At 31.0% G+C, this 22,660-nt stretch overlaps 1 protein-coding gene across 3 annotated transcripts in view; it reads left to right on the top strand.

Annotated features, from left to right (window-relative positions):
• The window catches only part of LOC142321586 (uncharacterized), a 419,684-nt gene that overhangs the window by 272,524 nt on the left and 124,500 nt on the right, over nt 1–22,660 (top strand). For all 3 annotated transcript variants that reach the window (XM_075359798.1, XM_075359799.1, XM_075359797.1), the window contains exon 4: nt 9,308–9,392. In XM_075359798.1, the coding sequence (XP_075215913.1) occupies nt 9,308–9,392 (85 nt within the window). The remainder of the gene's footprint in view (nt 1–9,307; nt 9,393–22,660) is intronic.

Genomic DNA, 22,660 nt, shown 5'->3' with positions numbered 1-22,660 from the left:
TTCTAGAACGGGGGAAATGAAAGGCAACAAAAACTTTTGTCATCGGTTAATCATTATAGGGAGATACTAACCTGGATGAAGCGGTTTAGATTCAAAATGGCAGCTATTTACAGTTTTCAGTTAGCTATTGTTGTCTATTACTGTGCGATTACGTATTACGGAATTCCTTAAAATATAAATGGAATTATAAAGGAAAGACATATTAAATTTACTTGAACGAACATCCTTAATGGATAATGAATTAAGTACTTAAGTGTAGATAGGTAGTGAGATGACTACGGAGGTCATATCTTATAGCGAAAGAGAAACGGAAAAGGAATACTGCTTCCGGTTGTTAAATAGTTTGATGGCCTGTAATATGCGCGACCATTCATATTCTTTAACTTGTTTTTAAAGGATTAAATAAAATGCTTTTTATTTAACGTACCTCGGTAATTTTCTTCCGTTTAATGTTTTATAAGAAATAGAAAGATCTCTCACGCTATTGTTTGATTAAACCTTATGGAATCCTGTATTTGCGGCATTTAAAAAAAATTAAAATTCTTTATACGCTTCTCACTATGAAGTTGTATACTTTTTTTACCCTCTTAAAAATATATTCATTAGTTCTGTTTTTATTATTATTATTATTATCAGGTTTTCTCAGAAAGTATTAAATTATTTTTTTAATACGACACTGAATGTAAAAAATAACCTAATTATTTTTTACCTTGCACTATTCTGGAAAAAAAGTGTAAATTATATACCGTTATAAATTTATCACATTATTAGTCTATAAAAGTACAGTGTTACTAATATATTGTGATTTTTGCGATGACGATTTCACCACTAAACCAACCCGGTGGGTCATTAATCGCATACTTACAACAATATCATTTCGCGGAAGCAGGATAAACTTACGTCATGAAAAATGTTCTTTCTTTTCTCTAACCATTTTTCCAGCTACTGTCGGTCTGAGAGTGTGTGTGTGTGTGTGTGTATGTGTATGGGCAAATGCAATTCCGCTACCGGCTTGCCAGAAGACCTGACGTAGCTGTAGACGTAGAACAGTGTAATTGTAAATGTACCGGTAAACATTAGTCTTGAACAGATTCAGGTCGACCGCTCCTGAAACGTGGTTAATTGAAACTCAACCACTAAAGAACACCCCGTATTCACAGTCTAGCATTCAAATCCGTATAAAAGCAACTGTCTTTATAAGGATTTGAATCTTAGAACTCTCGACATCAGCTGATTTTGCGATGACGAGGTTAACCACTAGACCAACCTGACGGGTTACCTCATGAATATTGTTATTTTCTGGTTATTAACGAAAGTAATTTATTTAGTAATTTTCCAACGAAAGAGTTTATACAACCCAATTTTTTTCTTTTTCACCCTATCAGCGTTTGTCATTTTAGTTTAGGGTATCTGTGTCGATTGACTACAAGAATCCTACTATTATATTCAAGCTTGCCGAAATTTTATTTGTTAACTTCTCATATTAATTGTATAACCTGATTTAAGTGCTCGTTTATTTTTCCGATTGGGATATATGTACGAATGTAAAGAGAGTATTTTCAGATTCATGAACTGATTTTAATAAAACAATTTGTTAATGATATGGTGAGCAACTAATCGAGTTATTGTTTCAGAAAATATAAATTATCTAATATTTATGAAACGTGTCGATCAGTGTAAGAAAAACATAATTAATATATCGTATTTTATTGTTTAACAGTACCTTATAATTTACGATTTCATAATAGACAGTTTTGTTTGTAAAAATTCATTTAAGAAAAGTGTGAAAATCGATCACGAATTTATGTTAATATACCTTCTGTTTTTTTGCTCCTCCTATATTAGTGTAGGATATATGCGATGTTTTCTGTATATTTAACGTATTTGTGAATTATATTCAGCAGGATTTACCAAATTACGTTATATAAACATCGTCTTAAGTTATTATATCACTTAAAAGGAAAGGAAAATTTTACCTTGTTAAAACACGACAGATTTTAAGATTAATATTAATTATGCATAAGCTTACATCTATTCCAGCACATTCAAATTGGAATGTTCGTATTTATTTATTCATTCTTTCATATATTAATTTAAATTGTTTTATCCTTACAAGGAAAGAACTCCTTTCTGTTCTTCTATTAATTAATTTGCTAATATGTTTTTGAGAAATAGATTATTTAACTTTTTTAAATTAAACTATAATCTACGTATTTAACGTTTTCATATTTGGGGTTCAGTTTATAATATTAGTTATCTATTTTTTTTCTTCACCTTCACCCCTGCCCCGGATCCTTCAGTTATCTATATTATTTGACATCAGATCAATTATTTGCTGTTTTATGTTTATGGTAACAAGCCGGTTTTAAAAAAATATTTTATTAGTTTCTTTCAATTGTAATTATGTATTAAGTACAAGTGAAATATTATAAATGAGTTACCATGTTTGTTGTTGTTGTTGATCATGAACTAAATTGTATTATGAATTGATTTAAGTTTATTAAAATTAATAAACGGTATTAATTAATAAAATAAATATTGGATTCCATTTTGTATTCATTAATTTCTATAATAAATATTTATGAAAATGACCGATTTTTTTCTTTACACTTTGTCGCTATAAAATGAGGGTCAACAATATTATTTTGAAAGATATATTGTGTAATTCGATGTAAAGTAACAACTTAAAACTAAGTACCGGTGAAACTATGAATTGTTCAACTGGATACCCTCTCTTTCTTCTGTTTAGCCTCCGGAACTACCGTAAGGTATTACTTCTGAAGATATGTATGAATGTAAATGAAATGTAGTCTTGTACAGTCTCAGGTCGACTATTTCTGAGATATGTGGTTAATAAAAGCCCAACCACCAATAAACACCAGTATCCGCGATCTAGTATTCAAATCCGTATAAAAGTAACTGCCTTTACTAGGATTTGAACGTTGGGACTCTCGACTTCCGAAATCAGCTGATTTGTGAAGATGCGTTCATCACTAGACCGGGTGGGCCTCAACTGGGTACCCGATCATATTTACTATCTATAAAAACATTGTTGATCAAAAGACCTCATAAAAATGAAAAAAAAAAACGATGAAATATAGCCTAAGTAATCTGAAAATTATCTAGATAAGAGCGTATGTAGGTCACCACTCGAACACTCAGAAGAAAAAAGCATCCTGCAAAAGGGCTGATGATGTTCGGATTATAGGCCTGCACCTTCTTAAAATTATTATTTCTCGTCCGTTTTGGTCACATCGTTACCTAGAATACGGCCAATATTTCTTACTATTCAAAATTTACGGGAAAGCCTCATAACTTATAATATTGCCGATCTCCTTGGCGGAAAAATCTCGATCAGGCTAGACAGTTTTTTTCATATTTGACGAAAATCCATTCTTGTCATCAGTAACTGTAATTCGTTCAGTGTACTTTTTGCTTATTAAATAATAATGGTTGTGAAATAGATACTATCTAGTAATTGAATTTCGTAAAAGATTTTCTTTGTTATTTTCATGCGATTTACTACTCTAAATTTTCAGACAATTTATTTTTTTGCTGAATTTTTATATTAATAAACTTAAAAAAACTGTCTGAGTTACATAACTTCACCGGCGAAGATGGTTAATAATAATATTGCTATATTGTTTTGGATTAATATTGTAATAGTGTTACTATTTTGAGGCAAATTAAGTGAAATAAAATATGTAATTATGCAAATGATTAGGTACGACTAAAAAAATTAGGATTCTACTATTTTAGTAAAATTTTGAGATACTGTATCCACCATGTTGACCGTACCTCCCCTTCCCATTCATTAATTAAAAAAAAACTAAATGACATCAATAAACCATATTAAGGACTAATCCTTCAACATTTCATAAAAATCAGCTAATTCAGTCTGAAGATATTTGTCAGATAACTGATAAAAAAAATAAGATTATTATTCCCCTACCAATGAATGAAACTGCTCTAATACATAAGTGATATCTTAATGGGTGGAACGGAATCTTCTAATACTTACACGAATGTTTTTTTTAAGTCTAAAAATTACAAAAAAAGAGATCTTTGCCACCATCCATTTATAGGGGTTTGAATAAGACCAAATATTATCAAAATCTATCTTACCTTTCTAAGGGGCATTAAATTTTGTGGAAAAATTTATCTACCCTTTGAGTAAAATTTTAAGATACAGGATCCATAAGGTCCGTATTTCTCTGCTCCCTAGGGCGATTTTAACCAATACTAAATAGCATCAATATAGAGAAATCATCCTGCCAATTTTTATTCCAACTCAGTTTATCCAATATGGAAATATTAAGCAAAGAGGAAATATTAAACACATACGTACACAACACTATCCTCCTGGAAATTTCATTTCTAAAATTTTTGTTGTTGTCGTTATTGGGGGTATATAAAACGTAAAGGTCGGCAAAAATTCCGATGTGCAAAATTTTATCCGATTTGCATTCTTTCCCTTATAAAATATACTGTATTTTATAGCATTTTACAGTATATATTATAGGTAGCTATAACAGTATAATTTACGGTAGTAAAAGTAAAAATTGGGGAATGTAAAATATTTTTTCGTTGCGCAATTAAGATTTTAGATAATATTTCATGCTCCTAAATAATTTAAATTCGATTCTTTCCCATTTTAACAATTTGTGACATAAAACGAGATTATATCTAAACATTTCATAAATAATTTTTTTTTTTAAGTCTAAGGATGGTGTTAGAAAATTTAATAAGTGTTCTGATTCACTTAAAATTAGAAAAGGAAGAAAATAAGTGCAATTAATAAAGTGAAAATTCAGATTATGAAATTGAATTGTAATTCAATTCGTTCTGTCGATTATTACTATTCTGTAATATGTGTATTCTGTATTATATATATGTAAAACTTATATTAATTATTTCTTAAAAACACTTAAATATTATCATTATTTTTTTTTTTGAGTAGTGCAGATAGCTTTATAAATCCATCTTACGATTCCACTCAGTTTATTTACGGTTATTTTAATGTAATTTATTGTTAGGAAATCATGTGAAACGCATGAAGATGAAATGTGTCGTACACGTTGTACCTCGATGATATAATACGATGGTAAGTTATCCTTTTATTTTCTTTAGCTTTAGGTGTCCAGGGAACTATCTTTCCATTTTGTAGGTACAGTATTGTATCAGAACACCTTCCTTGTCACCTCGAGTCGTCTCTGGACTGGTGTCGCTGCTATTCTTACCTCGTATTTCATAGGAAACCTCATACACACTAGCTTATTCTTATAATCTTCTTTTTCTTTTTACTTTATTTTATACCGTGAAGAAGGAAATTATTTTTACTCGGTTTCTTTATGTCAGGTTATTGGCCCGAGGTGAAATTCTTTCGCATTTTCTCGTTGTTATTCTTGTTTCATAAATTTACTTTACAAGCGCCTCTGCTCTTGTTTATTTTATAGTACTTTCTTTATTTATATCGTATTTTTGTAACGTATCTTATTTTTACTTCCTTGTACGAAGTAAAAGAAGTACTGTGATGGCGAAAGATTTCGCGATCACAGTTTTTCAAATTTCAACGGAAATATCAATTTTGATCATCCCTGAATCCATTTTAACTAGTTTCGGCGTGACGTCTACACGTACGTACGTATGTATCTCGCATAACTCAGAAACGATTAGTCTTAGGATGTTGAAATTTTGGTTTTAGGACTGTTATAACATCTAGTTGTGCACCTCCCCTTTTGATTACAATCGACAGGACCAAAAAGTGTCCGAATAAGCGCAAAATCCAAAACATTTGGATTTTGGACGTTTTCTTAACTGCAATAATAAGCCCTTTTTGAGAGCTTTTTAACGATATATCGTAAGTGGTACTTATTTTCATTGGTTCCAGAGTTATAGCAAAATAAAATGTTAATTAATGAAATATTTGGATCGTACAAGGGGAAGGCAGATCGGTTCGAATCCGACTTCATCTCCTTTTTCGTAACTTAGATATATTGATGTATTATTAACCTCTCATTGTAAAAAAAAAAAAAAAACAATAAATAATAATTCAATAATAACAATAAAAAATAAATATCAAAAGTTATTAAGGAAATAAAATTTTATGTACTTTTCATTTTAAGAAATTGTGTATATGTAATTTAATAGGCGTACAAGGAAGTCATGTGGTGTCCACATCAGATTTTTTATTTTGATATCACGACTTCGAACAATCAATACATTTCTTTAAAGAGGAAGACGAATGAATTGGTAGATATCTAAATAACAAACTCTTGCCGGAAATTTAACCTGGGATCAGCCGATCTATTGAAGACTATTAAACTGTTGCACCAACTAGCTTGACGTTAATAACATATTTCACAGGAACAAATATTTTTATTTATTATTAAATACGATAATTAAATTTAATTTTTCCTACGACGTTTTTATAGAAAAATAACGTATTATAAGTCATTACAGCTTATTTAATAGCAGTTTTTGTTATATGCGTTACGGCTTATATTTCCCCCAGTATGGCTACCAGTGTATTATCGGTTTTTACCCCATGAACTTTCTTCCGATGCTGAAGGAATAGTCCTGAGATCTATTAAACTGTTGATGTGTATCGATTCGTATTGAAATCTATCTCCGGTTTGTAAATTGTCATCGATCACTTGACTGATTTGATGTAATTATCCATTTTATTTCTGCTCTTACTTTTTCACTTAAAGTGATTGTGTGTTCCTTCTCTGCAATCTTACTGATCTATTTCTTTATATTTCTTAGTTGCAAACTTAGCTTTTTACACTTTCTTCCATTACCTTAAAATTCAACGTACTGACCTAGTAGAGATTCTTTTTCTTTTGATTTTTATAAAAATACTGTAATTTTTAACTTTATAAAAATATTTAATATTCAAAATTATTCTGTAACAACTTCTCTGATTTTTAGTTATCGGAGTTTCACTCTTATTAATAAGTGAGACACTCTCTCTTCTGTACTTAATTTTATCTTGTTCTACTATATAATTATAAAGGTGCTCAATTGCAGGTATACTGAGTTCTCGTATTAACATTTTTCGTTGTTCTGTTCCTTTTGTAACATTTCATAAATTTATGTTAGTCTAATTTACTTGCTTCTTTCTGTAACAAGCCCGGCACCGTTAAGTATTACTTTTGACTTATTTTAAGTTACAGCGATAAGAACAGCATAACTATCTCCTAATCTAAACATTTTCTCCTTGTACTGTGACTCCACTCGAAGCTGGGAACTCGTCTGGCAAAAAATATACAATAGCATTAAATGCCGACATAGTTATCGCAGAGATCTCAGTTTGGCCTGTTAAAGTCGCAGTCTGTACTTAATTCATGATATATATTTTTTTTTATGCAACATGTGTCTGTCTGTAATCTAAAATAATGTACGAATACGTATGCTCTCAAAAAGGATCATGCAAAGATTATTATGATACACGTTTTTAGTTTAAATTTATCTGTGTAAAACGTTTTAGTTAATTTTTGATAATCATATAATTGTTAGTGTTTAGAATTATAATAATTTCCTTTATAATATGTGACGGTCAAGTGTTTTTTTTTGTAATTCATCTAGGTACCATTAGTAGAATTTATAAATTAGTTAAATTTTTAAACGCATTATGTTATTTGAAATAATCTGGCCTCTCACAAAACAATAAATTTATTGAAATGTGCTATCAGTTGAAATTATCTCAAACATTAATGTGTAATTAATTCGTTGTTTTTATTCACCAATTTGAGTAGTTTTTTTGTTAGTTTAAAATAAAAATATAATAATAATTATAAAAAATATAGTATCTTAGATTTTGTTGAAATATAAAATTCAAATAACGTAGTTAAGAGAGCGATCTACTGCATTTCTAATATACCGAATAGTGATATTTAAATATGGAAACAGCTTTGTACCGATCTGAGAGTTAAAAAACTCTGATGTGGATACCACATGCCTTTCTTGTACGCCTATTAAATTACATATACATATTTTTTAAAAGTACATAGAATTTTATTTCATTAATAACTTTTTTTGATATTTTCTTATTGTTATTATTGAATTATTATTTATCGTAAAACTTTTTTTTACAATCATAGCCTAATAATTATTAGTAAATCAATATATTTAAATTAAAAAGAAAAGGATATGAAGTCTGATTCGAACCGGTGTTCCTTCCCCTTGTAAGATCCAAATATTTCATTAATTAAAATTTCATTTGGCTATAACTCTTGAACCAATGAAAATAAATATCACTTATGATATATCGTTAAAAAGTTCCCGAATGAGGGCTATTACTGCAGTTACGAAAAAGTCCAAAATCCAGATTTGTTTTTTATTATAAACTTTTTTGTACACTTTGGTTCAGTCGATTACAGTCAAAAGGGTGAGGTGCACAACTAGATGTTATAACAGTCCTAAATGCAACATTTTAACATCCTAAGGCTAATCGTTTCTTAGTTATTTGAGATACATACGTACGGACGTTACGTCGAAACTAGTCAAAATGAATTCAGGGATGATCAAAATGGGTATTTCCGTTGAAATCTGAAAACCGAAATCTCTCGCGATCACAATACTTCCTTTACTTCGTACAAGGAATTAAAAAAATTTACATTGTGGTGAGTTTTTAATTTCTGTTTGTTATCTTGGATCCGCCATATTGAATCAAACGTAATTTTTTTAAATAGGAAGGTGGACATGTGACAGAGATTTCGATTTAAAATTTTACAAGAAAAACAATAGTGAATCCCATTTTTTTTGTTAATGCCTTCGTTATCAGGTTACATGCATTCAAATTTTCAATGACGGAAAAATTGTGTTAACAATAAAAGGAGTTAAAACGCGCTGAACAATTTTATTTTATTTTACATTCATAATGCATACAGTAACGGACTTTAAACAGTACTGCAATATTGATAATAATAAACAATAACTAATGATTAACAACACAACAAATTAAACGGCTTCATTAACTGATACTATTTTCTAAATAATTAGTTAATTAGAACATTACATTCACTACAGTTTTTTACAGTTCTTTGTTGACTATCTCTCTCTACGGCAAAGCGCGCCGTTTTTCCGGATCCCACTGCAGAACTTTTCTACTAATATTGTGTTTTATATATGACTGTATTTTTTTATATTAGTATACAAAATCAGGTTAGTCTACGATACAGCTGGCTTGTCAGTTGGTTTTTCCGAGTACTGTATATTGGGTACTGTAATATTTATTTTAGTCGATCAAAAAATTTAATAAATAATTTTAAGACATATTCTATACGGTAGTTTTTTTTTCTAGGTGCCACAAAAGAAATTGGTACAGCACTTACAAGAATATGCTTGCGTCATAAAGCAGTGGAAGCCCGGATGAAAACATTTTCTAGGTAAGTGTAATTAAATTTTTTTTTCTTTCAAATTTGTTTTCCTTTGTTTATTTTGCGCTTTCCTATTCTACTATTAGGCGTTAAATGTTGTTCATAATTACTTATTGTGTGTGCTGCTTTCCAAAATAATGTGTATTTCGCTGGTAATTCTTTATCTTATGATTGCAAATGTGATACAATTTCTTCAAGGTTTATATAAATATAACCCATGGTAAATAAATTTTGAAATAAAATTGGTTTTAAGTTAATTGGAGTTTTTTTCTATTTTTTAATACATTATTTGCTAAATTACTAAATCAATATGTTAAATTTGTTGCTTGGTAGAGAATATTTATTTGTGTATAATATGATTCATTTATTTAAGATCTTTCTCTTTTTCCTGTTTAGCCTCCGGCAATTACCTTTCACATAATACTTCAGAGGATGAATGAGGATGATATGCATGAGTGTAAATAAAGTGTAGTCTTGTACAGTCTCAGTTCGATCGTTGCTGAGATGTGTGATTAATTGAAACTCAACCACCAAAGAACACCGGTATCCACGATCTAGTATTCAAATCCGTCTAAAAATAACGGACTTTACTAGGACTTGAACGCTGGAACAAAACCCACCAACCCGGTGGGTTTTGTTTAAGATCCATCTATCCATTTACATTACGTTCGCCTGCAGTTCTTTGTGGACTCTCTCTGACCGCAAATATACAATTCTCCCCAGATCTCCCGACCTATTAATATACTACACATATGAATCACCTTGAATGTTATTTTTTATTTAGCAAAAAAAAAAAATTGTTGTATGATTTTTTAGTTTTTATTGATAGCATATATATTTTTCCGCTGCCCTTGAATTTAACCTGTGTAACGATGAAGGACGATTAATGAATGGGTGTAATCGACCGATGTTTTCCCTAAAATAGCATTCAAACAAACATTGATTGTTTTATGAAATTTAGTTTGTAAACCCATATTACTTATAAGGTTCATTTAAAGAAAAAAGTAAATTGGTGAATGATATCCCGTGTCCGATCGATAAGAGTTTTGACGTATTAACTCCAGTATTACTTCGTTGTAATATATTTTCTTACAAAAATCTTAGTCTTTGTGAGCGTATTTTAATATAATTAATGATATTTTGCATTTTTTGGCCTTATTAAGATACGTTCTACAGTGCCGTTGAATTCTTTTATCCTTCTTATGTGTCTTGCACTTAACAAACCTTGAAAATTGTAGTGTAGGAATCATACATATGTACACAGTATTTTAGAACTTTATCGTCGGTTATTAGTATGTAACTAATATACAGGACATAACGTGTTATCACAAAGAGAATTGATAAATTCAATTAAATAATAATAATAATAGAGATAAGCTAATTAACCAAATATGATAGATTGAACACAGGTATTACAGCAAATTTTATTCAAAGAACTACTGCAATCACAGAATACTGCAGTATTCTGTTTTCTTGTCTATATATTTATTTCTATGGTTATCTTTAGATTATTATCAAATGACAAAATATGAAGTTTAAAATTAAAATCATAATGCATCATAAATTTTGATTCTGTTTTAAATAAAGAATTTACAAGATTTTTCAGTATCAGTTATTAATGAAATGAATAAAAAAAAATATTTTTATTTCGTACATCAAACACTTCTATTTAAATAAATTTAACTATAATTTTGTTAAAAAATGATTATTTATTATAACATTTTTTCCCTGGTAATATATATTTATTTTTTAAAGAAAATTGTTATAAATGAATGCGATTTTAGTAATGTTTAACTTCAGTATGTGCTAATTTTTAGTATTATTCTATCTTCTTTTTTAATACAAAAGAAAAACCACTCGATGTAGAATTTTTAATAAAAAAAAAAAATATAACAGAAAAACTCTTTTGAAACGCTGTAATGTTGAATCGCATTCAGACTGTCGGATACTTCGGCATTGGCCTATTTTGTTCCATTGTTATAATTTTCTATTAAAATTTTACCCTCCTTTAAATTTTTTTTAAAAGTATATATTACACTATAGATGGCCAGAAGCCCTGACAAGAAAATAAATTAATATTATCCTGAGTCCTTTCATAATTTAATGAATCTGTTTTAATTACGGCTGCACTTTGTATATTTCTTGTGATCTTTTGCCGATGCCATATCGGTAAGAGACATTTTTTGTAAACGTTTTAAAAAATATATATATATATGTATATTTTAAATATTAAATATTTGTTGCTAGAAGTGAATAATATTAATAGAAAAAATCTATTATTTCATACCTTAGCCGGTTCAGCAGCTGAAAATAGATACGTAATTTATTTATCTTTTATCGCCTTTGAATTGCTTTTAATTTGACTGACTAAAAGTTCCTCAGTCGTTATTTAAAACTATATTTTGTGATGATAATGTTGTAAATTACTTCAGTATATTTAAATAAGATATTAATTCGATCAAAGAATTTTTTCGGCTTATAGGCACTCTTAGTTATTTAATTGTTACCCACTCTTATGCTATTTGCGGGCATATCGCAATGGTTAATTCTCGCTCCCAATTTGTACAACGTATACGCTTCAGATTTGCCTCTCTGTTTAGGGACACCTTTAGCTTGGTAGCGATAGGCTATAGCCTGTTACGATACGGTCATTCCGTACCGTAATTTCACCTTAAAATTACAAAATTGCGTATTAATTTTGAAAAAAATTAACACTTAACAAAATTGTACAAGCAGTTTTTATTTAGCTAGTCAATATTGTGTGGCTGTTTACCTAATTGACAGATTCTACCTCAAACTGACAGAACGAAATATCTTGGGCTGTTTAGAACTATGTCATCTAACCTGAAACCTTAGATTATAGGCGTTAGAGGCTGTACTCCTAAATTTCCAGCTCCTCAACACTTTTGTCGAAAACGGCAGATTTATAAATCCTTTTTAAAACCGATTTACATGTTAAGTAAATCTTATATTAAATTTATGTGACGTATCTAAAATATTATTTCCATCTTCAAAAGTAGAAACTAAGAGGTAATTGAGATTGATTACTCGCTTCTAAGTAATAAATTCTACATTACACTCACGTTTACGTTTTTCATACGACAGCGACAAATTTTACTGTATATAACAAGGATTTAAGGTCAAATAAGTTGTAATCTTATTTGATTAATTATATCGAGTTACTTTCCAACCAACTCATATCAAGACTGGAACGAGATTTTAGATAAATATCATAAGGCCCGTCTGGTTAAAATATGCGTTTGTTTATCTAAATTAATTAGCATTTAATTCCCGTTAGAGTATTGTCGGTGGGCGGTGTCTCCTCAAAACATTTAAGGGCCAGTTTAATTGTACGATATCAGTTTCACTTGCTCCATTTTATTTTTATAGTTGTTAATAAAGTGTAATAAAACTAAAAAAAAAGAAGAAATAACCTGATTGTAAAATCGTAAACAAAACTGTATTTATATTTTATATAATTGCGGTTTTTTAATAAAATATTTCTTTTTTGTATTCGTACATCTTACTGCAGTGTTTCTAACCGGTGGGGCGTAAAAACCTAAATGGGAGGCGAGAGCATATAGAAAAGAAAATATTATTAAAAAAATGTATTAGTTTACTGAAGGGAAAGCAAAACAAAATACATTCTGACGTAATAAATAATAAAATACTCATTTACACTGATATAATACACTTATAAGTAGGATTTTATCAGTATTGCACAATGAATCTTTTTTTTTTTTTTGCTTGATTATATCACCACATAAGCTTGAAGCTTGTAAGTCGAATATGGAAATGTGCGTATGATAAATGCCGTGCCTGACCGGGATTCGAACCCAGGACCTCCGGATGAAAGGCCGAGACGCTACCACTCGCGGCACGGAGGCCGGCGCGAGTTAATAATTAACTTTAACTTATCAATACTAAGTTAAAAACGAGTTTAATAATTAGTAGTTATTCCCTTGAACCTGTCTTGCAGAGCAACGTTTTTCGAAAGAAGGTTTAATATTAAAAATAGACACTCTGAGATCTTTTTCTATATTTAACTGAGATCTATATTTTGTCTTCTAAGCAGCCACCGCAGAAAATCCGGTTTCGCAAAGGTAGGATGTTGAAAATGGTAGTAGTATACGAAATGCTGTTATTCAGACCACGACTCATTTCTTTGGAAGCCAGAGCTTCGCTGTGGATCATGCATTGTGTCCTGACACACTGTGGAGATTTTCGTTTCACAAGTGTTTGTGTACTTTATTTGGAATCTTCCAGACATTTAACGAGCACCTTCACTGCATATTCCGACGCAGTTTTTCCACTACATGTTTGCCTCGTTTATAAAATCATTTAAGATAGCAAATAATGCGAGTGCCGTTGCTTTTGAGTTCTACTAGTTTGCAGAAAAGTAGTTCTTCTCCAATGAAATGAGCATCTTTATTGCTATCTGTTGCCTGCCTCATCAAGCTAAATTGAAAACAATTTGTCACGCAACTTCCCGAAAAGCTGACGCTGTACATCTTCAGCTATAACACCAATTCGACGGGCAACAATAACATTTGATAAAGGTATGGAATGCAATTGTTTGGAAAAATTATCTCCAAATATAGTTTCTACAATCTCAATTGCAGCTGGAAAAATAAGCTCTTCACCAATGGTGTGAAGCTTTTTACATCTGGCTGTTTAATATGAAACTTTGTAAGAGGCAAGAAAAGCTTTTCATTCACAGACACATATATAAAAAAAAAAATATGTTTGCTTTTTTCCTATGGTCTTAATTTTAATTCGAAGAATTCTCGGGGTTTGTTAACGTACTCACTATGAAGCGTTTTCAAATTTCGTTTAAGTTTATTAGATTTCATGCTATCTGGTGCCAAAAGTTGTGAGCGGATGTCACACAGGGGCCTTTCTTTTTCAAAAGAAAAGAAAATATAAATACATTTTTTGATGGCTTCGTTGAAGGTGAAAAAGGAAGAGGAAGGAAAAGGCTGAAATTAATAAATTACATAAAAGATTGTGAAGGTTATGATGAGATGAAAAGAAAAGCACGGAACAGAAACAGATAGAGACAACAGTGGTGCCAGGGAACCCACTCGGTTGGTCTAGTGGTGAACGCGTCTTTTCAAATCAGCTGATTTGGAAGTCGAGAGTTCCAGCATTCAAGTCCTAGTAAAGGCTTACTTTTATACGTATTTGAATACTAGATCGTGAATACCGGTGTTCCTTGGAGGTTGGGTTTCAATTAACCATACATCTCAGGATTGATCTAACTGAGACTGTAGAAGACTACACTTCATTTACATTCATACATATCATGCTCAGTCATCCTCTGAAGTAATACCTGAACGGTAATTCCTGGAGGCTAAACAGGAAAAAAGAAAAGTGGTGCCAGGGACCTGCCAACTGAAGGAACACCACATGATTAACATCTTCAATCGTATCGTCTCGTTTAAGAGTATTTTACATCTCGAGTTCTCGGTCCGTCCTTCATCATTCGTGATACATAAACCAGTACGAAGTATGTCTATGCTTATTCAGAGAAAAACATTTCTTTGTTTTTATTATCGATCAAATATCGTATCACTGTATCGTCATGACGGTGATAGGACATGACAAGTAGTTCTCGCTAGAATGATACGATTGTCGTAAACGTGGTGTAGATTTTTTAACGGAATTAAAATAGTCTTAAAATAGAAAGTCCTTTATTACAACTCATGAAAATGATCAGAATGAAACGAACAAAAAATTTTAATTCGTGGTCGGTTGAACGTCTTCCGGCAGTAGCACAGTGCTTCATATATTATCATAGGATGTTTAAAATTTAACATCCGGTTCTTAAAATGTATTAACCTATCCAAAAATAAATGATCAACAGATATTTGTAATTTCTTCTAAATGTGTAACACTTTCTGCCTCGATGAGGACTCAGAATTAATTTTCTTGTATCCTAAAAACTTCTTAATGGCGAGTAAAATGAATATTTTAATGTTTTACATTTCAAAGTTTCTCTGAAGTATGATGCACTGCTGAATAATCGCTTCGGTTACCGTCTCTACTAGGGTAATCAGGGAGAGAGGTACATTGTATGCTGAATAACTGCCTGTAGGGTTAGAACCGTGGTTTAGGTGGTTTTTAGATGAACGTGGATGTATCGTTGTCATGTATAATTTACTCAACAGTTTGTTTCCTCTTACCTTGTTGTAAATTTACGGTACTGTAATCATCTAAACGTTAGAAATTCGTCTTTACTTTATACTAACTCATCCTTATATGCCTGTGTTCTCATACTTTTCTTTTATAGTTAAAACTAATATAAAGTCTTAACAAATATCAATTCATTTTTCATGGAAAATGATGAAAATTTGCGTAAGTTATATCGTCAAGAATTGACTAATTTTTTATAGGAAATGATTACCTAGAGAAAAATCAATTTGTTGCAGCGTACATTGGAAGCGTTAATTGTACAATCGTTGAACGGTATCATGTTGCTTCTGTCCGGTATAAATAAAATCTGACCTCCCGAAGGTTGTGGGTGGAATGGATAAGTACTATTACTTGTTTCCTCTGTTCCTCTGTGGTTAGAGCATCCTTTATCACCGTACTCCACGGGATTCGAATTAAAGATATAAGGACTGCTTTAATATCATTGTGCCGTTGGTACTTATATGATTTATGATTGTATGTTAGTTGTGCTTATAGACTGTTAAAAAGAACTCGATTTTCTATCCGTTGACTGTAAAAAAGGCTCAAACTTAGGAGTGAAGTGATTGTGAGATAAAGCTTTCCAAATATTACTCAATACAGAGTACTACTTCAAACGAAAGTTACTAGTTTTATCCACTCTGAAGCCCAATATCTTAACTAAGTTGATTTTTTTAATAATACAAAGAGCGCACAAAAAAGCATGGTACATACCCGAGATGTAATGAACATTCATTACACAGAATGATTAGAGTGGAAAGGGAAATAATTTGGAAACTGATTCTAGAGCTTGAAATAAAGAAAAAAGTTCATACATGAAAAAAAAACGCTTTGTTATCGAGTTACGGTTAGCGAAAAATTATCCCGGATTTCAGCCCCCTTCACAACGGTGAAATGAAGTCATACTGAAATTTTTAAGGCGGCGTTGTATAAGGAGTAAAAATAAGGTTTCTTATGTTTCTTGACCTAAAAAATCGAATAAAATAGAACTATCTCCAAAGATAGACCAAAACATACTAAAAATACAATTCATAATAGTTTTATTATCGAGCGTTGACTAAAAATAGTTTAGTGCTTTCTTCGGGAAAGGGAGAGTTAATGAGACATTTTAGTTAAATTTCTTTATTATCAACTTCCTTCATTTCAACTTTTAGTACAAATAAGCGGCTATATTTTCCACAATAAAAGTTAGACTTTATTACTGTGAAATATTATTTCAGTACGATAACTGGGAATTATGATGTTTTTTTTTTTAAAGCCCATCTAAAAGACGAAATGATTCATCATATCAATCTTCAGGTAATGGTAAAATTATTAAATGTTAATCGCAGACTTTTTGAAATTAAATTATCAAGGTTATGGAGTTTTTGAAATTGCGTGCATCATAAACGGTAACAAAAATCGTTTTTTTACGTTTTTATAAAATGTAAACAATATGATCCTCGTTTCTTGAAAGTGTTTTTAAATAAAATAATGAGGAAGGAACTCGGTTAATTTCCAGTGACTATTATTTAACAACATATTTTTACCTACTTCTGATTGGTATGTTTTCTTTCATTAGCAAAACTATAATTAGCTACTTTTAGATCTCTTGCGGTTTTGATGTTCAAAACCTTAAAGTTTCAAATTTATTGAAATCAATAAATGGAAAATTCACACTTTGTTTTGCGTCAGGATACATACCTTCTGTCCTTCTTGCGCAAGATATATTGTTATTTAACGTATAAAAATTAACATTAAATGTTTTAAATGAAAATTTAAATACTTTTCAAACATTATCTACATAGTAGCTTAAAATTGCAACGTGACCCGGTTACCCGTAAATCAAATCAACTTCAAAATATGTAAAACGTTTTAGGATGTTTTATGAGAGATGAGTAGAATCGACATCTTTCTACCCGGGTCCCTTACAAAATACATACATATATCAGCACTAGTAATCCGAAAACTGTCCGTTACCTGAGAAAAAATGTTTACTGCAATGTCATTATGCAATCATTATGTGAGCAATGGCCGAAAATACATACGCAGTTAAGTCTGTTTACAATAGTTAAAAACTGAGAGAAACTGAAAGAGAGATCCAGATAACACAATTTTGCTGTAACAAATTCTTGTGTAAATTATGTAATTTCTAGCAGTCACTTCTGAATAAAGAATAAAAAAACAACACTTTTTGCATATTGTAATTGCTCTTTTTTATAGTTAGCTAAGTAACTTTTTAATACGGAAATAATTATTACGAATCAGCATAGAGTAACCTTTCATCGACTAAATAATAGTGATCGTGAAAAAAATAAAAATAAAACATTTAAACGATCAGTAATAATAATTAAACACTGAGGTAACAGTAATTTAACACAGCATCTAGTAATAATCCTTCAAATCAAATAAGAAAGAAACTGCTGAATAAACAATCTGTCATTATAAAAAAGAATACAATAATTAAAAGCGATAATATTCTTAATTGCTTTGCTAAAGTAAATAATTATTCTGATACAAGTACAGAATTTGAGTCATGATTAAGTACAATATTTTCTGTATTCTATATTACTGTATTTTAGCATAAAATTCGGTGAAATTTATTCTTAAACAGTGTAATTTCTTTTTACGGGCGAACATCACAAATTAGTTAAGTTCTTGAAAAATATTTAATTATTAATCAAATATATAACTACCGATTACAAAGAAATTTATAGAAAACTTTTATAGAATCTGATAATGGGAATCACTATAAAAGCCTTGAATGCTTGAAACAGACAAGCGTCAAAATTAGAACGTTCGTGTTAGATAACAAAGATTCTGTAAGTGTCCCAACCTAACCCACCGGGTTGGTCTAGTGGTGAACGCGTCTTCCCAAATCAGCTGATTTGGAAGTCGAGAGTTCCAGCGTTCAAGTCCTAGTAAAGCCAGCTATTTTTACACGGACTTGAATACTAGATCGTGGATACCGGTGTTCTTTGGTGGTTGGGTTTTAATTAACCACACATCTCAGGAATGGTCGAACTGAGAATGTACAAGACTTACACTTCATTTACACTCATACATATCAACCTCATTCATCCTCTGAAGTATTATCTAAACGGTAGTTACCGGAGGCTAAACAGGAAAAAGAAAGAAAGTGTCTCAACCTAGGTCGATTCGTGAACAGGAATCAAGTAGAAGAATGAGTGCTATTATTGAAGTACTCTGACCGTGGAACCAATCGGAATCTATAGGGAGATCCGAACTACACCCGCGCACACGCACACGCACACACACACAAAACAGTGACGCAGTCAATTTAAATGTCCCACGTCCTTAACAGGATTTCGGAAAGCATATATCAAAAACCAAAGTACACCGTCAAGGAAAAAGAGATTAACGGTAAGAGAAAACTGGAGATCTTTCCGTAAAATATTCCAAACGTACACATACATCTCGCTTCAAAGGAACACACTTTTACAAGGCCTTTCCCAAGCTGTGGATACTTCCCACCCACAATTATTCAAGAGATCGGGAATTCTTTAGCAGGAATAGAAGTAGCATATTGATGAACACCGACTAACAAAAAACAAGTATCGCAGAAATCACTTAATGGCAATATCACACAAAATATTACGGAATTTTCTTTTTTTGCCAGATATTTTTATCAAGAAAATCAAATTCTGAAAATTGTACTTAACAATAAAAAAATAAAAATTTATTGCATTGTAATAGCAAAACTGAAAGAATGCATTGAACAGGATATGCGATGACGGCCATGACAAGGTTGTTTTGTGGAGTAATGATAGCAGGAGGTTTGGTTATTCATCCAAGTGATTTTCTTTCTTACCGTTTATGTCTGTATCGTGACTTTTTATTCTATTTTAAAGCAAAGTTTTTTTGAATAGAGTGTAAAGATACATGTTTGTAAAGATGATAATAATAATAAGAAGAACGTGTTTACAATATTGTTAAAATACTCTCTACTTAACATAAATTTCATATGCGACTGATAATCTGTTTATGAAACGTAAATAATTAATCTATCTCGAAGAATAAAAATTTCACTATTTAAAAAATTAGATCGCTGAAAACTGCAAACAAATTAATTTTACTTACGATTTTAACAGAAAAAATATAAACCAAGGAACAAAAAATTTTTGTCTAACTATGTTGAGGCGAAGCACGTAATAAAAAATTGTTATTGTAAATTTGTTAAAAAATACATAAATTTAATACAGGTTCGTATAAAGTTTTTTTTTTTTTTTTTTAACAGAATGAGAATACAAAAATATGCGAGTGAAACTAGATATTTTAATTTTCTTGAGGTTTACACTTGTTGCCGGATGAAGAAGGGGTAGTCCCAGATTAAAATTTAAAAAATGCATCAAATAAATTTGTGTAAAAAGTGAAGGAGTTTAATTTAAATCCAGAAAAATATTAAATCTACATATATAAAAGGCAATGTTCGTATGTGTGCGCTACAGTCTAAAAAACTATTGGACCGATTTACGCGCGGTTTTTTGCAAAATGGGCCGCGTTGTCCAGAGAAGATTTAAAGCTATTGAAATCTTTGATCTGACCAGTAGAAAGTTATGGGTATTTTGAATCGACTATTGAGTTTAGAGAGTAGTTTGAATTAAATCCTATAGGTAGTGCTTATAGAATCTGATAATGGGAATCACGATAAAAGCCATGAATGCTTGAAACAGACAAGCGTCAAAATTAGAACGTTCGTGTTAGATAACAATGATTCTGTAAGTTGTCAACCTTGGTCGATTCGTGAACAGGAATCAATTAGAAGAATGTGTGCTATAACTAACAGAATCTTAAGTGAATCTATTCACTTACAGAATCTTTGTTATCTAATACGAATGTTTTAATTTTGACGCTAGTCTGTTTCAAGCATTCATGGCTTTTATCGTGATTACCATTATCAGATTCTATAAGCAGTACCTTTCTTTTTTTTTCCTGTTTAGCCTCCGGTAACTACCGTTCAGATAATACTTTAGAGGATGAATGAGGATGATATATATGAGTGTAAATGAAGTGTAGTCTTGTACATTCTCAGTTCGACCATTCCTGAGATGTGTGGTTAATTGAAACCCAACCACCACAGAACACCGGTATTTACGATCTAGTATTCAAATCCGTGTAAAAATAACTGACTTTACTAGGACTTGAACGCTGGAACTCTCGACTTCCAAATCAGCTGATTTGGGAAGACCCGTTCACCACTAGACCAACCCGGTGGGTCTATAAGCAGTACCCATCGGATTTAATTCAAACTACTCTCTAAACTCAGTAGTCGGTTCAAAATACCCATAACTTATGCTACTTCTATATCTGCTAAAGAATTCCCCATCTCTTGAGTAATTGTGGGTGGGAAGTGTCCACAGCACGGAAAGATCTCCCGTTTTCTCTTACCGTTAATCTCTTCTCCCTGTCGGTGTACTTTGGTTTTTGATAGACGCTTTCCGAAATTGCACTTAGCTATAAGTTATTTTCCACCGACTACTGTGTTTAGAGAGTGGTTTGAATTAAATCCGATAGGTAGTGTTGTTAATTTGACAGTTGGATTTGTTGACATTCTGACTTTTACGAAGTAAAACGTTAAATTTTGTGTGAATTTCCGTGATGTTCTGTTTTTAATGGTTTTATCAAACTTACAATTGTGTTCATTTAATTTATATACATCTAGCCATAGCGAAGCATTGCCGAGTCAGCTAGTTAAATATAAATAAAACAGTGGCCGAAAACCATTTATCACAATGACTTTGATGACGCCCTCACCACGAGATATCAACACAAAAATACAGTACTTGTAAAAGATTTTATTTACACAACTATTACCGATAAATTTATTGATTGATACAGAATAAAAAAAAAAAAACATGCAAAAAATACCGTGTTTACGTTAGAGGGTAGCAGACGCGTAGAAAATGATTCAAACCGTCCCTGTGTGATGAAAATTTAAAAATATTAAACCTTTAAACAAATTTTGCGTAGACAAATTGCTGATTTTATTTGTGATTATAATAGTGGCAAACAAACAAGATAGATTCAAAATACTGTCTCTGCTTCACCGAAAGAGGTGGTTGCGGTATTATTTGACTGTGCTTAGTATAATTAACGATCTACTGTAGTTAATTTGAACGATATAATTACATTCAATGGATCCGTTCGATGAAAGTTTTTGGACGTTCTATTGTAAATTATTATCACTTCACAATAGAAAAATAACCTTGAATTGTCACCGTAAAAAAATATCATTTCAATAAATAAAGCCTCAGTGACTTCATTTACAATGATAAAAAAACAAACAAAATGGTATCGCTGTAATTTAAATAATACATGCAATATCACAAACATTATTACCATAACATTTATACAAATGCGAAGAAAAATGATGCATAAATTCATTCACGATGAAAAACAAAGAACGTATGTCGAAGGTATTTATTGTCGTAATACATAAAGATTTAATCAGATCCATAGACAACTGTAAAATGTTAATGTTGCAATGATATTTATTAAAAAAAAAGATTTGTAAGTTTAGTTTTACCATTTTAATTACCAAATTAACATTTTTTAATTAAGATTTATTAGTAAGTAAATAGTAGATATTACAATTTTTGATTTACTGCTTAATGTTTTTATAAAAAAATTAATTCTGCTGGCGCTGAAGGGAGAAAAACATTACGTTCTTTAAACTTTCGTTTAAAAGTTAACTTAATAAATTTAAAATTTCAGGCACTTATCATAGCGGTGGACAAGCTTTGAAATTCCTATGTCATAGAATTCTGCCGCCTGTGATCTCAACCACTCAGTGACGCACCAATCTTGCACAAAATTTGTGGTAGCCTAGCTTCTGTGAAACAATTTCAAACAATAAAGTCCGTGAAACTTGTGGGAAACATAGAGAAAGCTCAGTTATTGTGAAACGGCGGTTTTCACGAATCTTTTCGTCAACTTTGGAGACCACATCGTCAGTCACAATACTCGGATGTCCACTCTTTTCTTTATCGTGAACATTTGTTCGGCCATTTTTAAACTGAATGCACCACTTCCTGACAGAACTTTCACTCATTACGTTGTTCCCGTACACTTCACACAGTTCCCGA

The sequence above is a fragment of the Lycorma delicatula genome, chromosome 3 (genome assembly GCF_047948215.1).
Source record: "Lycorma delicatula isolate Av1 chromosome 3, ASM4794821v1, whole genome shotgun sequence".
Lineage (NCBI taxonomy): Eukaryota > Metazoa > Arthropoda > Insecta > Hemiptera > Fulgoridae > Lycorma > Lycorma delicatula.
Note: the sequence above shows the minus strand (reverse complement) of the source record. Positions and strands in the feature narration are given on the sequence as shown.